At 40.3% G+C, this 21214-nt stretch overlaps 1 protein-coding gene across 15 annotated transcripts in view; it reads right to left on the bottom strand.

The window, feature by feature from the left end:
* Window positions 1–21214, bottom strand: part of PPEF1 (protein phosphatase with EF-hand domain 1) — a 124628-nt gene that overhangs the window by 62256 nt on the left and 41158 nt on the right. For 8 of the 15 annotated variants that reach the window (XM_034649699.1, XM_019809821.2, XM_034649698.1 and 5 more), the window contains 3 exons: window positions 13028–13179; window positions 12307–12367; window positions 3908–4071 (listed from right to left, as the gene is read on the bottom strand). In XM_034649699.1, coding sequence (XP_034505590.1) covers window positions 3908–4071; window positions 12307–12367; window positions 13028–13179 — 377 coding nt within the window. Of the gene's footprint in view, window positions 1–3907; window positions 4072–5121; window positions 5995–6061; window positions 6151–12306; window positions 12368–13027; window positions 17140–21214 lie in introns of those variants that run through there. The other 7 variants (XM_034649711.1, XM_034649708.1, XM_034649707.1 and 4 more) reach the window with 7 other exon arrangements.

Raw genomic sequence — 21214 nt, 5'->3', positions numbered from 1 at the left:
AAAAGCAAAGCTCAGAGAGAAATTTCTAATTGCAAATGCCTACCTTAAAAAGAAGAAAGATCTCAAATGAAAAGCCTAACTTGACACTAAGGAACTAGAAAAAGAAAAAACTAAGCCAAAAGCTAGCAAAGGGAAAAAAAGGATTAGAGTTCAGATAAATGAAACAGACAACAGCAAAACAATAGAGAAACTCAACAAAACTCAAAGTTGGTTCTTTGAAAATATTAACAAAATTGACAAACCTTTAACTAGACCAACAAAGAAAAACAAAGAGAGAAAATGCAAATAACTATAATCAGAACTAAAAGTGGGGACACTACCACCAACCTTAAAGACATAAAAAGAATTATAAAAGAATTCTATGAATAATTACACACTACATATTAGATAACTTAGATGAAATGGACAAATTCCTGGAAACATAGAAATTCCCAAAACTGATCCAAGAAGAAATAGGAAATCTGAACAGATCTAGGACAAGTAAAGATTGAATTAGTAATCAAAAACCTCCTAACAAGGAAAAGTCCAAGACAGACAGCTTCATTGGTGAACGCTACTGAACATTTAAAGAATTAATACCAATCCTTCTTAAACTCTTCCAAAAAATTAAAGAGGAGAAAATAATTCCTAACTCATTCTATGAGGCCAGTATTACCCTAATACCAAAGTCAGACACCACAAGAACATACACATCAATATCCCTTATGAGTAAAATGAGAAAAAAAAAAAACTTCAACAAAATACCAGCAAACAAAATCCAATAAAATTTTAAAAGAAGCATAGACCATGACCCAGTGGGATTTATTCAAGGAATAGAAGGTGGTTCAACACATACAAAAAATTAATCAATGTAATATACACATTAATAGAGTGAAGGAAAAAAACCACAGGATCATCTCAGTTGGTGCAGAAAAAGTATTCGACAACATCTAACACCTTTACAAGACAAAGCCACTCAGAAAACTTGGAATGGGAGAAAACTTCAACATGATGAAAGGTATTTATGACAAACCCACAACTAACATCAAACTCAATGGTGAAAGACTGAAAGCTTTTCCACTAAGATCAAAAACCAGACAAGCATGCCTGCCCTCACCACTGCTATTCAACATTTTACTGGAAGTTCTAGCCAGAGCAATTAGGCAAGAAAAAGAAATAAAAGGCATCTAAATCAAAAAGGAAAAAGTAAAACTATCTCTATTTACAGATGACATGATCCTGTATATAGATTGTCTCAAAACACACACACACACACACACACACACACACACACACACACACACTACTATAGCTAATAAATGAACTCAGCAAAACGAAGTGGCAGAGTAAAAACTCAGCCCACAAAAATCAGATGTCCTTTTATACACCAACAATGAACAGTCCAAAGGGAATTAAGAAAGCAATCCCTTTTACAATAACAATCAAGAGAATAAAATACCAAGGAATAAATTTAAGGTAGTAAAAGACTTGTGCACTGAAAATTAGAAAACATTGCTGAAAGAAATCAAAGAAGACCTAAATAAATGGAAAGACATCCTGTGTTTATGAACTGGAAGACTTAATATTGTCAAGATGGTAATACTATCCAAAGTGATCTATAGATTCAATGCAACCCCTACCAAAATCTCAATGGGCTTTTTTTTTACAGAAATGGAAATGTCAATCCTCGAATGCATTGCAAGGGAACCCAAATGCCAAAACAACATTGAAAAAGAAGAACTAAATTGAAGGATTCATGCTTCCTGATTTCAAAAAACTTAACTACAAAGCTATAGTAATTAAGACAATGTGGTATTGGCATAAGGATAGATACATACACAAATGAATAGAACTGGGGAGTCCAGACATAAATCAATACATCTATGACCTATTAGTTTTCAACAAGGGTATCAAGACCATTCAATGGGGAAAGAATGGTCTCTTCAACAGAAGGTGCTAGGACAACTGCATATCCATGTGCAGAGAGTAAAATTGGATCCCTACCTCATACCATATACAGAAAGTAATTGAAAATGGTTCATGAACTAAATGAACAAAAACTACAAAATTCTTTTTTTTTTTAACTCTAAAATTCTTAAAAGGAAATATAAGGGGTAAATCTTCATGACCTTGGATTTGGCAATGGATTCTTAGATATAGCACAAAAGCACAAGCAACCAAAGAAAAAAATAAATACTTTGGACTTCATCAAAATTAGAAACTTTTGTGAATCAAAGGCCATTATCAAGAAAGTGAAAAGACAACCTACAGAATGAAAAAAAAATTTAAAACATATATCTGAGGGGCGCCTGAGTAACTCAGTTGATTAAGTGTTCAGCTCTTGGTTTCGGCTCAGGTCATGATCTCAGGGTCCTGGGATTGAGCCCCACATTGGGCTCCTTGCTCAGAGGGGAGTCTCCTGGAGATTCTCTCTTACTCCCTCTCCCTCTGCCCTTCCCCCCCACGATCTCTCTCTCTCAAATAAATAAATAAATCTTTTTTAAATAGATCATATATCTGGTATCCAGAATATATAAAGAACTCTTATAACTCAGTAATATAAAGACAAATAACCTGATTTCAAAATGGGCAAAGCATCTGAATAGCCATTTCTCCAAAGAATGTATACAAATGCCCAGTAAACATGGAAAGATGTTCAACATCTTCAGTCATTAGGGAAATGCAAATCAAAACTACAATGAGGTATCAGTTCGCATACAATTAGGATGCCTATAATAAAAATACAATTAAAAAGAATAAACAAAAGCAAATAACAAGTGTTGACAAAAAACATGAAGAAATTGGAACCCTCATGCATTACTGGTAGGAAGGTAAAGTGGCACAGCCACTGTAGAAAACAGTTCAGGAGTTTCTCAAAAAGTTAAACAGAGTTACCATATGACCCAGCGGTTCCACTCGTAGGTATATATACCCAAGAGAACTGAGGACACATTCATACAAAAACCTGTATGTGAATGTTCATAGAAGCATTGTTCATGATAGCCAAAAGGTAGAAAAAAATCCAAATGTCTATCCACTGATGAATGAATAAACAAAATGCGGTATATCCATATAACAGAATATTAGAGAAACAAAGGAGCAATGAAACATGCTGTGACATGAATGTACCCTAAAAACATTATGCTAAATGAAAAAGCCAGACACAAGAGGCTACATATTACATAATTCCATTTGAATATGAAATGTCCAAAACAGACAAATCCATAGAGACAGAAAGTAGAATAATAGTTGCCAGGGGTGAGAGAAGAGGGAATGGTAATGAGTATGGAATTTCTTTTTGGGGTGATGAAAATGTTTTGGAATTAGATATTGATGATGGTTGCACAATTTTGTGAATGCACTAAAAACCACTGAATCGTACACATTCTTTATTTATTTATTTTTCATTGGAGAATTGTTGACTCACAATGTTACACTAGTTTGAGGGGTACAACACAGTGATTCGACTATACGTTAGGCTGTGCTCACCACAAGTATAGCTCCCATCTGTCACCATACACCACCATTACGGTACCATTGACTATATTCCCTATGCTGTAGCTTTTATCCTGATGACTTATTCATACCATAACTGGAAGCCTGGATCTCCCACTACCCTTCACCCATTTCACCCATCCCCCACCCTTAAATCACTCACTTGAAAATGATGAATTTTATGATATGTGAATTATATCTCAGAAAAAGAAAAAGGAAATGCTGTAAGCCTATAGATAGATGGGAAGTTTCTGTGTGTCTGAGGAGACTTCTATTTCATAGGTTAGCAAAGCAGAGGGTAGCTCTCACTTATTATGAAGCTTTTCCCCAAGGGAATGCATTTCCACTGTAGTATTTTCATTTATTCATTCAACAGATAGTCACTGAGCACATGCTATGTACAAGAATCAGGGCAGTATCTGCTTCCACTTGCCTGTTGTTGCTTGAAGGCCTCAAGAAGTATATCAATATCAGTAAAAGTGAGAGGAAATTGCAGCCGAGGACCATTATAGGAGTCTGGGACGTCTATGCATGAGACATACTCCTGTCTATCCTTGCAGTCCTGGAGGGTGCTTCCAAAAAGTCGAGCAACTAATTCTGGAAAAGGAAAGACAGAAAGGATGGGGGAATCAACATTCCCATACTTAAATTCAGTAAGTACTTTCTTGAATATCAAGCCCAGGTAAGGCACTGTGCTGTACGTTATGAATACCAAGCTATCCCACATATAATCATGAGGAAGGATTTGTTCTCAGATCATTAGGTACGTTCACATGAATCACCCTCATGCCTTCCCGAGTGGACATTGTACCAAAGCAGTGAGTTCATTGGTGGGGAGGAGAAGGAGAAACACAGGGAAAACTGGTCAGTCAAGGTACTTGGAGGCTCTGAAACTCTACCTCTACATTTTTTGCCTACTCTTACATCTCAGATTTTTACGAATCAGGCTGAAAACATAACAATGTATTGCATTTGATTCAAACATCTGTGCTATTCAGGATCTACAGAAAATTAAACTATAACATTCAATTTTCCCCGTTAAACACTTCAAATTTTACTTAGCTGTAATAGATTTCTCTCTTCACATAAAAACAGATTTTCTGACATGATTTTCTTTTTCTTCTTGATAACAAAGCAGATGAAGTTAGATGATGAACCACAGGCAGAAATACCCATGGGGCCTCTCTCTCAGAGAGACATTTCTGTGTAACAGATCACCTGCACTGCCCATTTCAGGAGGTGTTGAGATCCAGGGGCCCTTTCTAGCTAGGAACCGATAAAACAGTCAGCCCAAGAACAGAAATCTGGCCCATTAGGGCAGAGAAAGATGAAAGGGGATATGGTAGACTGATTGCAAAAGTGACCCTGATTGTCTATCCCAGCCTCTAGCCTGGCTCTTTTTAATGTGATTTGCAGCTGCTCTCACCAAGAGTCTTATTTTCCCCCAGGCTTCAAATCTGGATTGTTGGGTTCACGACTTGTGTTGGCCTAAAGAATGTGGTCAAAGTGTTACATACCACTTCCAAGTCAAGACCTCAGAAGGCCTTGTATGCTTCCATGCTCTCTCTTTTGAACCCATGCTCCTATCTCAAAGTCCAGACTAGTCTAATAAAAGCTCCAAGACTATGGGGAACAAAACTGAGTTACCCAGCCAAGGCCATGGATCAGCCATTAGTCAGCACACCTCCAAATACATGAGTGAACTCTCGCCAAGACCTGAGAAAAACTGCCAAATCAAGCCTGCCAAGATCAGCAGAAGCACTTAGATAACCTGTAGACTTGTGGGCAAAAAGGAATGTTTATTACATGCCATGAGCTATTGTGGTTGTTTATTACACAGTATTATTTCTTTAACAACGGATACAGAGGATGGTGATGTATTCTTCAACTCATTAACAGTGAATTGCTACCAAGCCAATGGGAATCAGAAGTTTTCTGCAAGCAGTTCCTATCTTTTTGAATATTTAGAGTAGACATGTTTGGAAAGCGCGACGTTAGCAGATGTTAGATAGAATTTTTTTTTTCATGATCCAGTTATGCTGAGAGATTACTGTTAAGAACTAAACTTGAAAAAAAGCTTTCTAAAATAAGTCACAATATTTGGTAATTTAAAAATGCTTTCTAAATTCTTGTGTACCCACCCAACACTTCTTTGGTGGTGGTTGATGATGTTTTATAAGAAGTTAAATTTAAGAATAATAACGTGTGCCTTCAGTGTGGTCCAGCGCAGTGTATTTTTCTCATTTGGATTTGGTTTGAGATTTGAGAATCACTTAATTATTCCATTTTATGTTTGAAAACTAGAAATGCAGAGCAGCTCGGTAAATTTTATCTCAGATTCCATTGTGCAAGCAGTAAAGCCTAAATACTCTACTTAACTGTCTTAATGATCATACCATTCCGTTCTTAGAGATATATCTTCCTGACTCTCTACACTGAAATGTTGGGCTCCTCTCGGGAAAACAACAACAACAAAGAAAGACAAAAACAACCCCACCGGTCTCACTATATCATCTTATAACTGACTTATTGAGTAATCCCAACTGTGTGAGGTACAAGCATGACATGATTTTCTTTTCCCAATCACCGCTTTCACCCATGCTCTGTCTGCTCTCTTTTTCTCATCAGCTCACACATGAAGTCAATTCCGTCAGTTCCAGTCATTAAAATGCAGACCTGTTTTTTTAAGAACAAAATTAAAATAGTGTTTTTCTTCTTTAAAACAAACAAAAAAAGCTTAGCCTGGCTTTTCTTTCCGTATGTTTGTTGACCTTCATTTCTTGTAAGTTCCGTGATAAATATACAAAAAAGCACCATTTCCCTAAGCCATTTCTTAGTCAAAGCTACTCATTATGAAATATCAGTAAACATCAAATCATAATCCTTTTGCTGACTTTTAGCCACATTAAAAAAAAAATAACATAGATTCTCTTCCTAATATGGGTAGCTACTGTGGGTCATGTATGAAAGCAATCAAAAGCTGTACCAATTCAAATGCAAGTAGTGTGGGCTGTAACTATTATAACTAATAAGAATAATTTAATGAATTCCAACGATATGTAAAGATTTGTGCAACATGTAATTTGAATGAATCTTTACCTATTTGATTTACAATTCTGTCAACACGAATTTAAACTAATTAAATATAATGAAATCTTGAATTATAACCAAATGATACCTTTACAAGTTCTAAAGAAAATATCTCAAAACTACCCCCACATATAATCTTTTCTTTTACCCAGTACAAACTCAAAATCTGGACAGGAAAAATGTTAAAGCCCATAATTAAAAAAACAAAAAACAAAAAAAACACGCACACACATACTTTCTGCCTCTACCACCCACATGCCACTTTGAAAACAAGCTCCAGATATGGCTGGGAAAAGAAAAACACCGATTGAACTGCGTTTCATAGTTATTTCATTTCTCAGTTATGAATCTGGATTCAAACTATGAGTGTCCATATAATAAACTCAATAAATGGCAAAATGGCATTTCATAAAGTTCAACACCTGCTCCTGATTATTTAAAAACTCAGAGAACTAGGAATGAAAGCCTACCTCCTTAAAAGAATTTTAAAAATGTAAGTCAACAAGAATTGTTTTTCCATTAAAGCATTAACAAAACAGGATGCCTAGTTTCACTGCTTGGTTTTCACATTGTTCTGTAGTTCTAGCCAATGCAACAAAACACAAAGCACTGACAACCGAATAGAAAGATGCAAAAATAAAGTTACTTGTGGCCAGTGAGATTAAATATCCATACTCAAGAAAATCAATTGTGAAACTCCCAGAAAACTGATAGGAGAATTCAATACTACAGAGGTTTGAATTACAGCTTTATTACTGCTGAGACAAATAACTTTGGGAGGTCACCTTCTAAGCCCCAATATTCTCATCCAACAAAAGGGGATGATAATAATACTAATCTCGGTGGTTTGTCATGAAGACTAAATGAAATATTTAAAGCACTTAAAAGACATGCACATGGCAAACATTTAATAAATATTAGCAATAATAATAATAAGTTCATTCATGCTATTGTTCAATAGTAGCACAATACAAATAGATATAAATCAAAGGCTTGTTAAATACTACCAATAATCGCTAGGGAGATATCATGGGGAAAATGACCTACTGACCATAACCACAAAAAAAATATAAAATACCTGGGTCTCATAGGACACTTTGGCTGATGTGGGAAGCAGAAAGAATAGTCAAAACAGCACTCGCACATGCTCCACCCCACTCCCCACTTCCACCAGTCTCTGTTGAAACCTATTGCTACGTACAGCAGCTTTGGCTTTCTACCTTATAGGGTGGATGTGTGGAGTCTCCCCATCAAGTCCTATGAACTGGTTTGAGCAACTAAGTAGTAGGACACAGAAACGAACAGCTTCCAGGTCACCTTCCACCTATGGAACACCCAGGAAGTCTCGACTAACCTTGTGCCTCAGAGTTAAAACCATTAGTCCGGCACTGATATCTGGAAATGTTAAGTGATCTTCTGGTCCCTAAATATACCCTGCTTCGGGGTCATGGCACTTCTGCCAAAGAGGCCTAGGTGGAGGTTGTATGGAGCCTTCCCACCAAAGAAGGCCATTAGAAAGCAACCTACAGTAATGTACAGCACGGTGATCCTAGTTCACACTACTCTTACTGTATGCTTGAAAGTTGCTAAGAAAGTACATTTTTAAAGTGCTCACCACACACAAGGACTTGTAACTGTGAGGTGATGGATGTGTTAACTAACCTTGTGGTAATCATTTCATAATATATACATATATGAAATCACTGCAGTGCATACCTTAAACTTCTGCAACGTTAAATGTCAACTATATTTCAATAAAGCTGGAAAACATTTTTTAAATGAAATCAACCTACAGAAGTCATCTGTAAATTAATTTTTCTGTTACACACAATAATCAAATCAGTAAGATTCTAGTACTCTATAATAGAGAGATGTATAAGAGAAAGAAGCCTAGAAATATGCCCTAATATACATTTTTAAATGAATACATGATGAAGGAGGCACTACAAACCATGGTAAAAAGATACATTATCAAATAAACATTGTGGGGAAAACTGGTTAACTATTTGGACATTTTCTTTTTAGCTGTGCTTTTTAATTGTTTTCAACCATGAGGCATAAAGACTTCCTTTTTTTTTTTTTTTGGTTTAATATAAAAAATCCCAAATTTATGAAGTGTTAAAATTTTAAAAAGTTAAACCATAAAAAAATCTAGAAATCCAGGCATAGCGATCCACATTTTAAATATTTCAAGGCCTTCTAAGTTTAAAAGCAGGGATTCACAAAGAAAAAGATATTTAGATGTGAAAGATATTTTAAATAATTAATGGGTAAAAACTTCCTATACCTGATGGAAAATATCAACCTAGATATCACAGAAGCTCAGTGAACCTCACACAGGATACAATATAAATGAAGCATCATCAAGGCTCATTATAGTTAAAACCCTATTTTCCAATGTTACTTAGGTTAGTTTGTTTCTTCTCCAACTCCATCAGGTGATTCTGTTATTTGTAATACAGTTAACTTCATTTGTCACTATGTGTATTCTATTTTGGAAATACACACACATTCTTCTCCTGTTTGTAATAATTTTTTTATGGATGTAAAACATTATCATGGTTCTAAGAGTCAAAACTACAAAAAGGTACATTCAGCAGAGTGTTATTCTCCCCTCAGCCCTCTACCGAACTCCATTCTCCCATCCTTTCTTTCTCCTCTGTTACCACCTATCCACTCATCCCCTGTAGGTAAACAAGGTCATTAGTTTCTGATTTGTTCTATAGGTTTCTCCTGTATTTATTTTTGTGCATGTACACACACACACACATCCATATCAGGCAAAGATTTCTCAAACAAGATGTAGAAAGTACTAATCATAAAGGGGAAAAAAATTGCACTATATTAAAATCAAGAACGTCTGCTATCATCAAAAGGCAGCATTTAAAGACTAGGGAGATAAAAGCCCAAGACTAGGAGAAGATATTTACAATACGCTTATCTAACAAAGATTCATATTCTCATATATAGAATTATTTAGAGCACTCTTAAAAATTGGTAAGAGGGGCGCCTGGGTGGCACAGTGGCTAAGCGTCTGCCTTCGGCTCAGGGCGTGATTCCGGCGTTATGGGATCGAGCCCCACATCAGGCTCCTCTACTGTGAGCCTGCTTCTTCCTCTCCAACTCCCCCTGCTTGTGTTCCCTCTCTCGCTGGCTGTCTCTCTCTCTAATAAATAAATAAAATCTTTAAAAAAAAATTGGTAAGAAAAAAGCAGCTAACCCAATAAAAGGATGGCAAGAGACCTGAATAGGCACTTCACCAAACAGGATGTTCAAATGGCCACTACATAGACAAAAAGGTGACCAATTTCACTGCTCACCAGGGAAATACAAATTAAAGCAGAAATCCAATACTACTACATAACGGGCAGAATGGCTAAAATGAAAAGGACTGACAACTCCAAGTATTGAAGAGGATAGAGAACACTGGAAATCTCATTGACTGGTGATAGTATAACTTGGTACAACAATTTTGTAAGACGGTTTGTCAGTATCTAATAAAGCTGAACACACGCATGCCCTGTAACCCAAAACTCCCACACCGGGGTCGTAGTACATCTTTGTAATAATGGTCCCCAGTGAACCATGCCCCTTTGTATCCACATCCCTTTACAATATAACACTGCTGCTCCTCCCTACGAGGGGTGGAGCTTTCCTAATCCCTGTGAATCTGTGGCTGCCCTTGTGACTTGCTTTGACCAACAGAATATGGCAGAACCGATTTTGTGTGAGTTCCAGAGAATAGGCCTTAAGAGGCCTTGTAGCTTCTGCCTTTTTTGTCTTGGGATGTAAAGAAGTCGGAATATCCTGCTAGACAGAGAGGCTGCATGAGGAGAATTAAGGTATCTAAGCTCATAGGCAACACCAAAGCCCCAGACAGGTGAGTAAAACCATCTAGACCTCCCTACCCAGCCCAGTGAGGTTGAGTGAGCCCAACTGACACCACGTGGAACGAAGTCAAGCTATCCCCACTGACTCCAGTTCAAATGCCTGATCCACAGAATCACGAGCAATAAAATGGCTGTTGTTTTTAAGCCACTAAATTTGGGGGTGATTTGTTATGTAGCAATAGATAACCGGAAATGAGACTATGGCAAAAGAAAATGATATACATGTTCACCAAAAAGGATATGTACAAGAATGTGCATAGCCGTATCATTCAAATTACTCAAACTGAAAACAACCCAAATGTCCACGAACAATAGAATGGATACGTTTCGGTAAATTCGTAAAATGGAACATCATTCAGCAGTAAGAATGACCGAATTGCAACAACATGGATGACTCTCACCGTTGAGTAAAAGACAGACTCCGCACTGCGAGCTTTCATTTATATAGTGAAGTTCAAAAACAAGCAAAACCAGTCTAGGACGTAGAAGTCAGGAAAGCCATCACGGGGGAGTTGGGAGGTGACTGCGGGGGGACAGGAGAGAGGCTTCGGTGGTTGTGACAGGGTTTTCTTTCTCACTCTGGGTGCGGGTTAGGAGGGCGTGCTTATTGAGTCCTGTACTGACAATTTGTGTGCTTTGATGTATGTTCTACTTCAAGAAAAGTTTATGTAAGAAGATTAAACCACATCCCCTTCTCCGATAAAATGTTTTAATATTTTTAAATTACCTACAGAATTTTTTGACATGCAGATTTTTAAAAATACAGATCCTGAGTAAACATCTCCGGGCTGGAGCCCAGCCATCTGTGGCTATGAATCTCCGTAAGTGATTCTGATGGACAGCCCGGATCGAAATATTAGGTCATTAGCAAAAACAGCGCTGCTTCATTTCATCATAACTATATTTCCTCTCAGAAATATTTTGCCAAAGAACATGAAGCACAAACGACTATCTTCAAATTGCAATTAACTAAAAGAAAGAAAATGGCAAAATACCCACTTCCTCCCACTCCCCGCTCCTCAGGTTTGGCTATTCCACCATTTAGAAAGCTTCTACAGATCATTAAATGCTTTAATTAGCTTCATACATATGCGCTCAGCTCAAAGCACACCATTAAAGCACCATTCTTTTGCCACTGTGAAAGGGGCTCGCTGGATGACTTCTAAGAAGCTCTAAGATGCCATACACTTTTAATTAGAACAAAACATGGTCGGCCTGAATTAAAGGAAAATAAGCTTTTCAGTCTAGCATCTACCTTGAAGATAACAACAGTCATCTTGATTTTGCAGAGAAACACATGCCTCGGGAAGAACTATAATTTTAAAATCATTTTGAACCATACCTGCATTGCCTGTCTCTGAGATCATTTACTTAGTCGTTTCAGAACAACTACATAAATGATAGACAGAGAGATAGACAGCTAGCTCTGCAGAAAACAGAGAACCGTGTTCAATCCACCATTTCCCCCCAGATTTGTTTCATGAGATACTCAAGATATTTTGATCTCCTGGCATGAAAGTTCTGTGGATAAAAAATAAGATCCTCCTTACTAAAGCTGCTATCGCACATCAACAGATTGCGGGTCAGAGAAGGTGTTCAATAAATTAACATTGAATGAAATCTAATTCAGCTTTGTGAAAATGACAAAACTAAACAGTCAAATTTAGTCAACAGCAATCAGAGAAAAAAGCCACTTAAACTGATTTCAGCAGTGGTTTGGTGTCACAAAGACAAGACAGGTGGGCATCTTTTTAATTGCTTAGTGTCCTCCTATCTTCAGAGTTTACATCCCTTGACCAGCACGATTCAATATTTAATGACTGCTTTTCAAAAGGCTAAACAGTTGACTTACCTGGGTCTTTCTCGTGTATATGTGTATAGTTTTCCAACATGAAGGAAAAGAACTTGGATAGCTGGACAAAACAAAAATACATTAGTCAGTGAATGATCTCCAAACAGCCACTGTGGCCAATACTGTTGGCACGCTCTCCCAGCTGCTGTAGGTGCTGCCAGGTCCCACCTCTACCTGCCTCCCTCCTCCCTCCTCCCTCCAGTGCTCCTCAGCAGGTGGGCATATACCCTCCCTTCCCTTTATGGTTAAAAAGAACTTTTTTTTTTCTACCAAGAAGCATTAAAGCTGGATTTATATATCATTTTTGCAAGCTTGAAAAAGGCCTTCCTTGCCCATCTATATTTTCTTCTAGAACTCTCACGGGTTTGTTCTCAGGAAATTCTTTCATTTTTTAACTCCTTAAAATATTTTTTCCTTCATGAAGTAACAACTTTACTTCCTCCTGGGACATATGCCCAAGAACAGAATAAGGCTGTTTTTTATTAGTTAACTAGACATCTGGCAGCCCTCTTCAAAATATAAACTTCAGAAACGAAAAATACCATCCTCTTCCCAAATCCTACTCTCTCTCTCCACAGCTACTTCCGAGACAATGTCACCCTCTATTAAAGCTTTCGCCAAGGTTCGTCAGCTTAAAATGGACCCAAACTTTCTTTTTCTCACTTATGAGGGGTCAAGAGAAGCATTTTACCAAAAGAGGAGATGAGCCGGCAAAACAGACCTGCAATTGGCCTTGTTCATCAGCATATTCGATGGACTGGAAGATGGTGAGGGCATAGCGTTGTCTGGCCTTCAGCCGAGCACTGTAACCTCGGTACCAGTTCTGGATGATCAATGCAGCTTTCAGCGCTGCAGACCCGTGGGATATGAAAACTAGAGGAAACCAGTTACTATGCAGCTATGGGATAGGGAAATAGGTGCTTCAGAAAAAAATCAGTCCAACTGGATTCCTAGGTTCTAAGAAAATACACACTACAATGAGATTTACCTTTATGTTTTTGTAAAATGTCCTCAAGTCTCAAATACTCAGAGAATAATGACGGCATTGCCATTAACAGTAGGGTTTCTGGAGGGTGCCTGGGTGGCTCAGTTGGTTGTGTCGGGCTCTTGATTTTGGCTCAGGTCATGATCTCAGGGTCATGGGATGGAGCCCCCAGTCAGGCTCCGCCCTCAGCAAGGAGTCTGCTTGGGATTCTCTCTCCCTCTCCCTGTGCCCCTTCCCCCGCCCTCCTGCTTGCATGTACTCTCTATCAGGAGAGTAGAGTTTTGGGGGCAAGAAGGTCTGAATTTGAATCCCAGCTATGCTAGGTACTGTCTGTGTGACTCTGGTAAGTTATTAAAACTCTCAAAGCCTCAGTTTCCTCCCCTGTAAAATGGAGAAAAGAACAGCACCTACCTCCGGCACTACTCAGGCATATTCATACTCTATGCCCTATGAAGTAGCAATTCCATTCCTCACTATATACCCCAAAACAATCCTCACACAGCCCATAAGGGAAGATGTATGGATCTACACTGTTTCTTTGCTCGTGGCAGTAGGGAGTTTGACACCAATGCAGCCTGGCTGGCCATTGCTGGGAAGGAGAATGTATAACCGTGGTGGGTACACAACTGGAAGCAATAGATTAAATAAACCCATAGCAACATGGATGGGGCTTAAAAATACAGTGCTTCAGTGAGAACAGTTTTAGAGACAGTGAAATATAACATGATATCATTTTATATAAATTAAAAACACATATACACAAAACCAAAATATACATTTCATTAGAATATATACAAAGGAAAAGACACTAAACAGATTAGTTATTTATGGGGGCGGGTGAATGCGTATAGCGTATGTGGGTAAAAAAACAAGCAAATTAATTACCTAACATAAGAAAGGGTCTTGCATAGACCAGTGATGACAACGCACAATGAATTAAAAAGTATGATTCACTCCAGCTTCTGTACCTGAGATTCAACTGATAAAAGACAGAGGGATAAATGAACACACCTCCCTCCTTCATAGCATTACAATAAGGATGGAATGAGCTAGTACAGGTGAAGCGTTTATCCCCACGCCTGGTTAATAAATGGCTAAACAAACAGCTACTACAGTGACAAGCATCCTCTTGTTCGTGGATTATTCAGCACACTGACTCTCTTCTGGGGCTCTGAGTCTTTGAATCATCCTGTAGCTTCATGGCTTTGAAGAAAGCGATCAGGTGAGAGATAATGAGATTTAAAATATAGTCTCTTATGCCTTCCTCAAGTTTCAGAGCGAAGAGCAATCAACACCAGCTGGCTTCTTTTATTCATGCTATAATTTTTCCCAGTTAGCACATAAAAATTAAGAGTTGACTATAACAAGAACAATTTGAATTCTAAAAGCAGGATTCTAGCCTCCAGTCCCAATATCCCTGGCTTAATACTGCTGTGGTACACTAGATATACTCGTCATCTGAGGGTATTTATTTATGAGTTTCTCCAAGACACTCTGGTTCCAGAGACACTCATTTCATTATTCAGCTTCCAGAAGACCCCAGGAAATAGACATAAGGTCAAGCATCACGGTCTTTATAGGGGAACACCACAGGGAGAAGAAATAAGAACGACTTGTTCAATGTCATAAAGCAAATGATTAGGAGGCTCAAAATCTCAAGTGTTCTCACCATATCATTACCGAGAGCCCAGACTCACCGGCAAGGTCTGTTCTATGGGACTGTCATTGTCACTGTCCTGACCAGCCAGCCCTCACCTCAGGGGCTCTCTGTTCCTCAAGCGCAAAGGAATTGCCCCTGGGCTATTTACTATTTACGAAGCACTTACTGAGGGCCAGGCGGTGGATTCACCTCCGAAGTCCTCACCACACCCAGAAGCTGAGACAGACTACGTAAGGTCACTTAGCCTCACTTAGCCAGTAAGTGGAAATGCACAGCGCGGAGTGGAAGCCAGGTCTCACTGAGCCGTAGCCCAGGCTCGTAACCCCCGTAGAGCTACTGACCGTCTGCTGTGTCTCAGTTTCTTCATCTGCTGAGTGATGCAGTGGAATAAATGACCACTAAAGTTTCTTCTACTTAGGGTTTGCACCACCGATAAGAAATACTCACGCTTACTATTTCTATAATTAATAATGGGGCAAAACAGTTACCATACGCTAAGGGCCTGCTAGAAGAGATTTAGCCCCCACAAGTATCATCTCTATATTACACATAAGGAAACCTGAAAGGTTCACAGAGGCAAGTATCTTGCTCCAAGTCACTTATCTAGTATGGTCTCAGGTCTTCTGAGTCCCAAACTCTGGGCTCTCTCCACTATAGCCAGTTACTTCTTTCCCTAATCTATGTGTCCCCTTCCTTCCTTTGAATAACAAGAGCCACCGTTTACGGAATGCCTACTCTGTGCCCGGCACTAAGCTACACACGGTACATTTACTACCACTTCTACTCCTCCCCCACGAGGGGAAATAGGTGATCGAAGCCCCCTGTCCTCTCTCTGCCTTGCTTCAGTCCAGTCCCTTGCCAGGATCCCACCCCACTCCCCAGGGAGGAGTTGCTATTTTATTTGATAAGCACGCAGTACTTTCACGGGCTATATTTCGCTAGTAGGTGTGGCAGGCGGACCGCCAGGCTCAGTTCCCTGGCTCTTGCCTTTCCTCTTCTGCTCCAAAGGCAGGAAGCTGAGCCATGCCCTACCCCTGTGCCTGTTGGCCCTTGCATTCCTCTCCGGAGTGACTTACTAAGCTATCACGTGTCAGCCAGCACCCCACACTTCTCTAATCCGCTTGCATGCTGAGACTGGGGCTCTGCAGGCCACCTTGTGATCAGCCGGGGGCTACCTGCTTGGCTCTGCCAAGGGGGGCAGTAAAGGCAGATGGTGAGGCTGGAGGAGGGATGAGAGACGCACTCCTTCCTGTCTGCTTCCTGTCCCTCTTGGTGTCGCCTAGCAATGGCTTCCACCCCCCCACCAGGTTCTCCTTGTAGTGGCAACTGGATCCAGTCTGCAGTTCCTCCGCGCTTGCACAACCAACCTCAGGGCTGCCCCTCAGAGACACCAGCACCAGCTGGGCACCCCCATTGTCAAAGGTCTACTTTCAGTTCTGCAGGAACCCTCCTCCAAGTTTCTAGATTTTAATAACTCCAATCTCTCCCCTTTGTTCTCTCAGCCCTAGAGATGGGAACTGTCATATCTCTGTATGCCTTAGAGCTCCTTCAGAGACCTTTCTGTTACCTAGAAACAGTTTGATACCCAGTGAACAGCTCTTTCCCTTCACTTCTCTCGTCACATCCCTCTCTGGTTTCTGCCCCCTGACTAGACCCTGCCTGATGAGCCAGTCTCATCGGGTGGGAAGAGCAGGCTCAGGTTAGGCCTCGAGGGTCCAGCTTCCTGGACACTCCAGCTCAGGCCCTTAGCAGAATCCCACATCTGGATTTTGACTACTTAGGCAGCAGCTGACAAAATGGACTTTGATCCACATCCTGCTATTGCTCCTTTGGGCTACAGTTCCCCCAGCACCTCTCTGGCACAGGGAAGGAGACCAGCAGGGCAGGGTTGAGTGTACCCACAACAGACCTCTAAAACCTCACCTGATTCCTAAGAACCCCGCCCCCCCCACACACACACCGCAGGGCTGCTCTAGCCAGCTGAGGGCTCTCCTCTGGAGCAGAAACCTGCAAAACGGCAAAGGGTAGAGCCCAGATAGGATAGACCCTACCCGAGGGGTTGCTGGCTCCATAACCCCCAACCCTGCCTGTAGAGTTGAAGATCTGTGTCGTCCAGTTCTGAACTTGTTGGACAGCTCAGATCCACTTCTGGTCCTGCTGCTTCATCACGTAACAGGGCTTGTCGTCCCTGTCACATTAATTCCATGCAGAAAAAAATAAAAAATAAAAAATAAAAGCTATTGCCATATGTGTCCCAAGGGCCTTCTATTTTTGTTTCTAGAAGGAAGCAACAGCATAGGCTTAACAAGTTACCTGGCCAATTTCCTGTACGCAGCACAGGTGGATTCTGTATTGCCAAGCTGGGGTGTTTTTTGTGTGGGTTTGTGTTTTTTCTTGGTGTTTGTTTTTGAATGGCTTCTTTTCTATGGTGGCAGTCATTACCATGGTATTTAGAAATTCAATATTCATGGAGGAGGTCAGTGAAGAAGGCAAATAATAAATTCAGAGCATTTGTTTTGTGCCAGGCACTGTGCTTAGTGCTTCACGTGCATGACTTAATTCGATTCGATTTAATCCTCCCAACAATCCTATGAAGGGTCATTATCCTTATTTTACACATAAGGAGACTGAGGCTCAGAAATAACTTGTATTCTGGAGAATACGGAGTCAAATCCGGATCTCTGTAATTCCAGAAACTGGGCTTATTACCCTTATGCTGTACAACCCAGTGTGGCGTTTGGAATCAGCCATTAAAAAATGAGACCGTATGTAGAACAGTATGTCCTCCCTCGCACACCTACCCTACTTCATGTTCCCCATGCTTCTCACCTGTTCTGTTGTTCTCCATAGCACGTTTTACCACCTGCCATTCTATATAGTCGTATGTTTATGTGTTTATTGTCTACCTCCCCCTATTAGCTGAGCTAAATGAAAATAGGGGCTTTATTTTGTTCACTGCCATAACCCCAGCACCTGGGGTAAGGCCTGGCCGTGGATATTTGTTGAACAAACGAACAAATATTGTCTAGGGCTGTTATAATAACGGTGTATTAGCAATGTATAATAATGTATTAGTTATGTGTCAATACAGGTATTCATAATGTCAATTAATTGATCAATATAAAATGCTTAGCACATTGCCTGGCACATAGGAAGCACTCAATAAACAGTAGATGCATTTTTTAAAAAGTAAGGGGGGAATAACAGATAATTCTCTCCCAGCTAACAACTTCTAGTGCCCACCCCCCCAGATTCCTAATTATACGTAACAGTTTATTAAAAATTTCACAAACTACTGTAGACAAACACACCCCATCTCAGAACCCAAGAGCGAGGAGCAAGAAGAACCGTGCCAGCCCGGATCCATAGGGCTCTCCCTTAGAGACCATAGTCTTGGCTCAAATGCCACCTTCTCAGCGAGGCCATTTCCGACCACCCTTTTCAAAATGGTCCCCTGGCCCCCGCTGCCTATCTCACTTCCTCACCACAGCACTTAACGCTATCTGATAGAGCATGTATTTTACTCCTTTGTCATTACCTGTCTCCTTCCACTAAGATGTAATCTCTGTAAGGGCTGGGATTTTAGTCCCTTGAGTTAGCTGCTATACCCCCTGGGTCTGGAACAGTCCCTAGAACAGAGTAGATGCTCCGTAAGTGTTTGTTGAATGAATGAAATTGCTCTTTAGTTAAGACCTTCTGTCTTGTGTTTCTCTTCATGCTGACAGGTGGAGTCTTAGGTTTGGTTTGTTTTTTAAATAGGAGTTTATTTGACAGTTCTTTAAACTAGAAGCTTATATTCAGAACAATAAGGCATTTAAAGACTCTCTGCTTTTAAAATTCTGCCAGCAGAGGCCTCCTGAGGAGGCATCAGGATGAACAAATATTTCATGTAACTTTAAGGGGCCTGACATCCAGTCAGGAAGAAAGAGAGGCACAAGTGTGATAGAATTCATTAAAATGAATTCAAATGAACTGGAAGGAGTATGAACCGTCTAGTAGCAAAAAGCTTTAAACAAGGGGGAGAAACTTCTATTACCTTAGCTCTTCAAAGCATGATGAGAATAGTCTGGCTCAGCTCCGGGACCACAGTTTTCCTTGCTATTTTTGTTTACAGCTATTCTGTATCTGCCATCTGCTACAGTGTGTGACTGTCACAGTGATACTTCCAACTTCACTGGAAAAACAGCTCAAAGCACATGCCCAGTGGACATGAGATGGTCACAAAGTCTGCTTCTTGGGCAGCAAGCAAGACAAGAACCCAGGAGGCTCGCTCATCCACAAACTGTGGCAGCCCTGTACAGCAAGCACGCAACACAGCATGCTTGTCCCTGGAAAGCATTTTTCTTTTTAAGATTTTATTTATTTATTTATTTGAGAGAGAGAGAGAGAGAGAGCAGAGGGAGGGGCAAAGAAAAAGGGAGAGAATCTCAAGTAGACTCCGTGTTGAGTGTGGAGCCCAATGTGGGGCTTGATCTCACAACCCTGAGATCATGATCTGAGCCTAAACCAAGAGTCAGAAGCTTAACTGTCTGAGCCACCCAGGCGCCCCTGCAAAGCATTTTTCTTAAACAAGAGGTAAGTGAAAGTAAAGTACGAGGCCCAGACTCCAAACACTGACAGGCCTCTTAAACAAAACTATCACTTTCCCTAAATGACGAAAGAAATCATAGTTGGATCATTCTTGGAAACCTCTGGTGTTCTAGTCAGAGTGCGGCAAGAATTAGAGGTCATTTCTTTGACTTTTTATTTACTCATCTACTCACCCACCCAGCAACCCATCCATATGGGATAATAAAAATAAGTTCTGAATTTGTAATCTAGAGACTTCCATTTTGATTCTGACTCAACCAGATGCCAACCGTGTAACCTTGGGCAGATTGTTTAACCTCTCTGGTCCTCAGTATCTCATGTGAACAATGTAAAGTTGGAATTGTGTGATCTTTAAGATTCTCTCCAGTTATAAAATACTCTAATTTATCCTTCTATTTTTTTTTAAGGCCATAGCAGCAGCCTACCTATTATTGCACATAGCAAAGCTGAAAGTAATAATGCAAAGGACAAAACAGGACATGTACCTGTGAACACCCAAATCAGAAGCTTCTGGACAAAGAGGACAAATTCTAAAGGCTATTAAAAAAAAAATCTGAATCATCCCTGTAGAAAAATCCAAGTCAAGTCACTAATACCCTTGGCTTTCCCATCAAGGTATTGTAGCAAAGTTTGCTAGCAAGTGGTCTAGGAACATTAAACACTTCACCCATTACTTCTCTTTTAAATTGACTGAAGTATGATTACTGTGTATGATCTGTTAACTGGCTCCAGTGATAGCCAATAGAAGATGGGGAGAGATGGATGGGGAAGAAAGGGAAGACAAGAGGGGGCTGGGAGACAGACACACATGGGAAGAGGCTAAGGTCCAGAGGTTTCAATGAAGATCAAGAGATCAGAAAATGGGATAATAATCATAAAGACTGCAGAGCCAGAGCTGATCCAAGTGGCCACAGGGGCCAGGAAATGGGAGTGAGTAGCTCAAGTAGAGTGAATAAGGGGATGCTGGGGCTTAGGAGGTCAAGGAACTGAGACCCCAGCGCATGTGCGGTTGTTCATGGGTACAGTGAAGCCGCTCAAGCTGATGTCAGCAGGTGGTACACAGGGTCTGTGGTGGCTGGGGAAGGTGGAAGAAGGCAGAAACAAGGAAGAGCTAATAAATGGCCCTCCCAAAGGGCAGAACCCTAGGCTGCAGCCACCGCAGACGTGGCGAACAGAGCCCAGGTTGTACAGAGCTGGGATATTCTTACCTTTTTATTCTGAAACATTTTCAGACATATGGGGAAAGGTAAGGATAGTACAGTCGTTAATATTTTGTCACATATGCGTTCTCCTACTCTCTCTCTCCACACATAACAACATCATTTCTTCAGTCCCCTTTATTCTAGAACAATTCTTTAGCCTTTCTTTCTCTTTATCGACACTGAAATTTTTGAAGAGTACAGGCTAATTATTTAAAATATCCCTCAATTTGGGTCTATCAGCTACTTCCCCGTGATTTGATTCAGGCTACATACTTTGGCAGGGACAAATAGTGTGTCTTTCTCAAGTGTGTTATATCAGGATGCACACGATGTTCATTTGTCTCGTTGCTGACATGAACTTAGATTATTTGGTTAAGGTGGTGTCTGTAGAGGCCACTTTTGGGCAGAGGGCTTGAGCAATGGGAACCTGAGTAAGGTTAAAAGGGCCCACAAGCAACCACCAGGATGAAT

This window comes from Ailuropoda melanoleuca, chromosome X (assembly GCF_002007445.2).
Source record: "Ailuropoda melanoleuca isolate Jingjing chromosome X, ASM200744v2, whole genome shotgun sequence".
Classification (NCBI taxonomy): domain Eukaryota; kingdom Metazoa; phylum Chordata; class Mammalia; order Carnivora; family Ursidae; genus Ailuropoda; species Ailuropoda melanoleuca.
The sequence above is the reverse complement of the archived record's forward strand: the minus strand, read 5'-3'. Positions and strand labels throughout refer to the sequence as shown.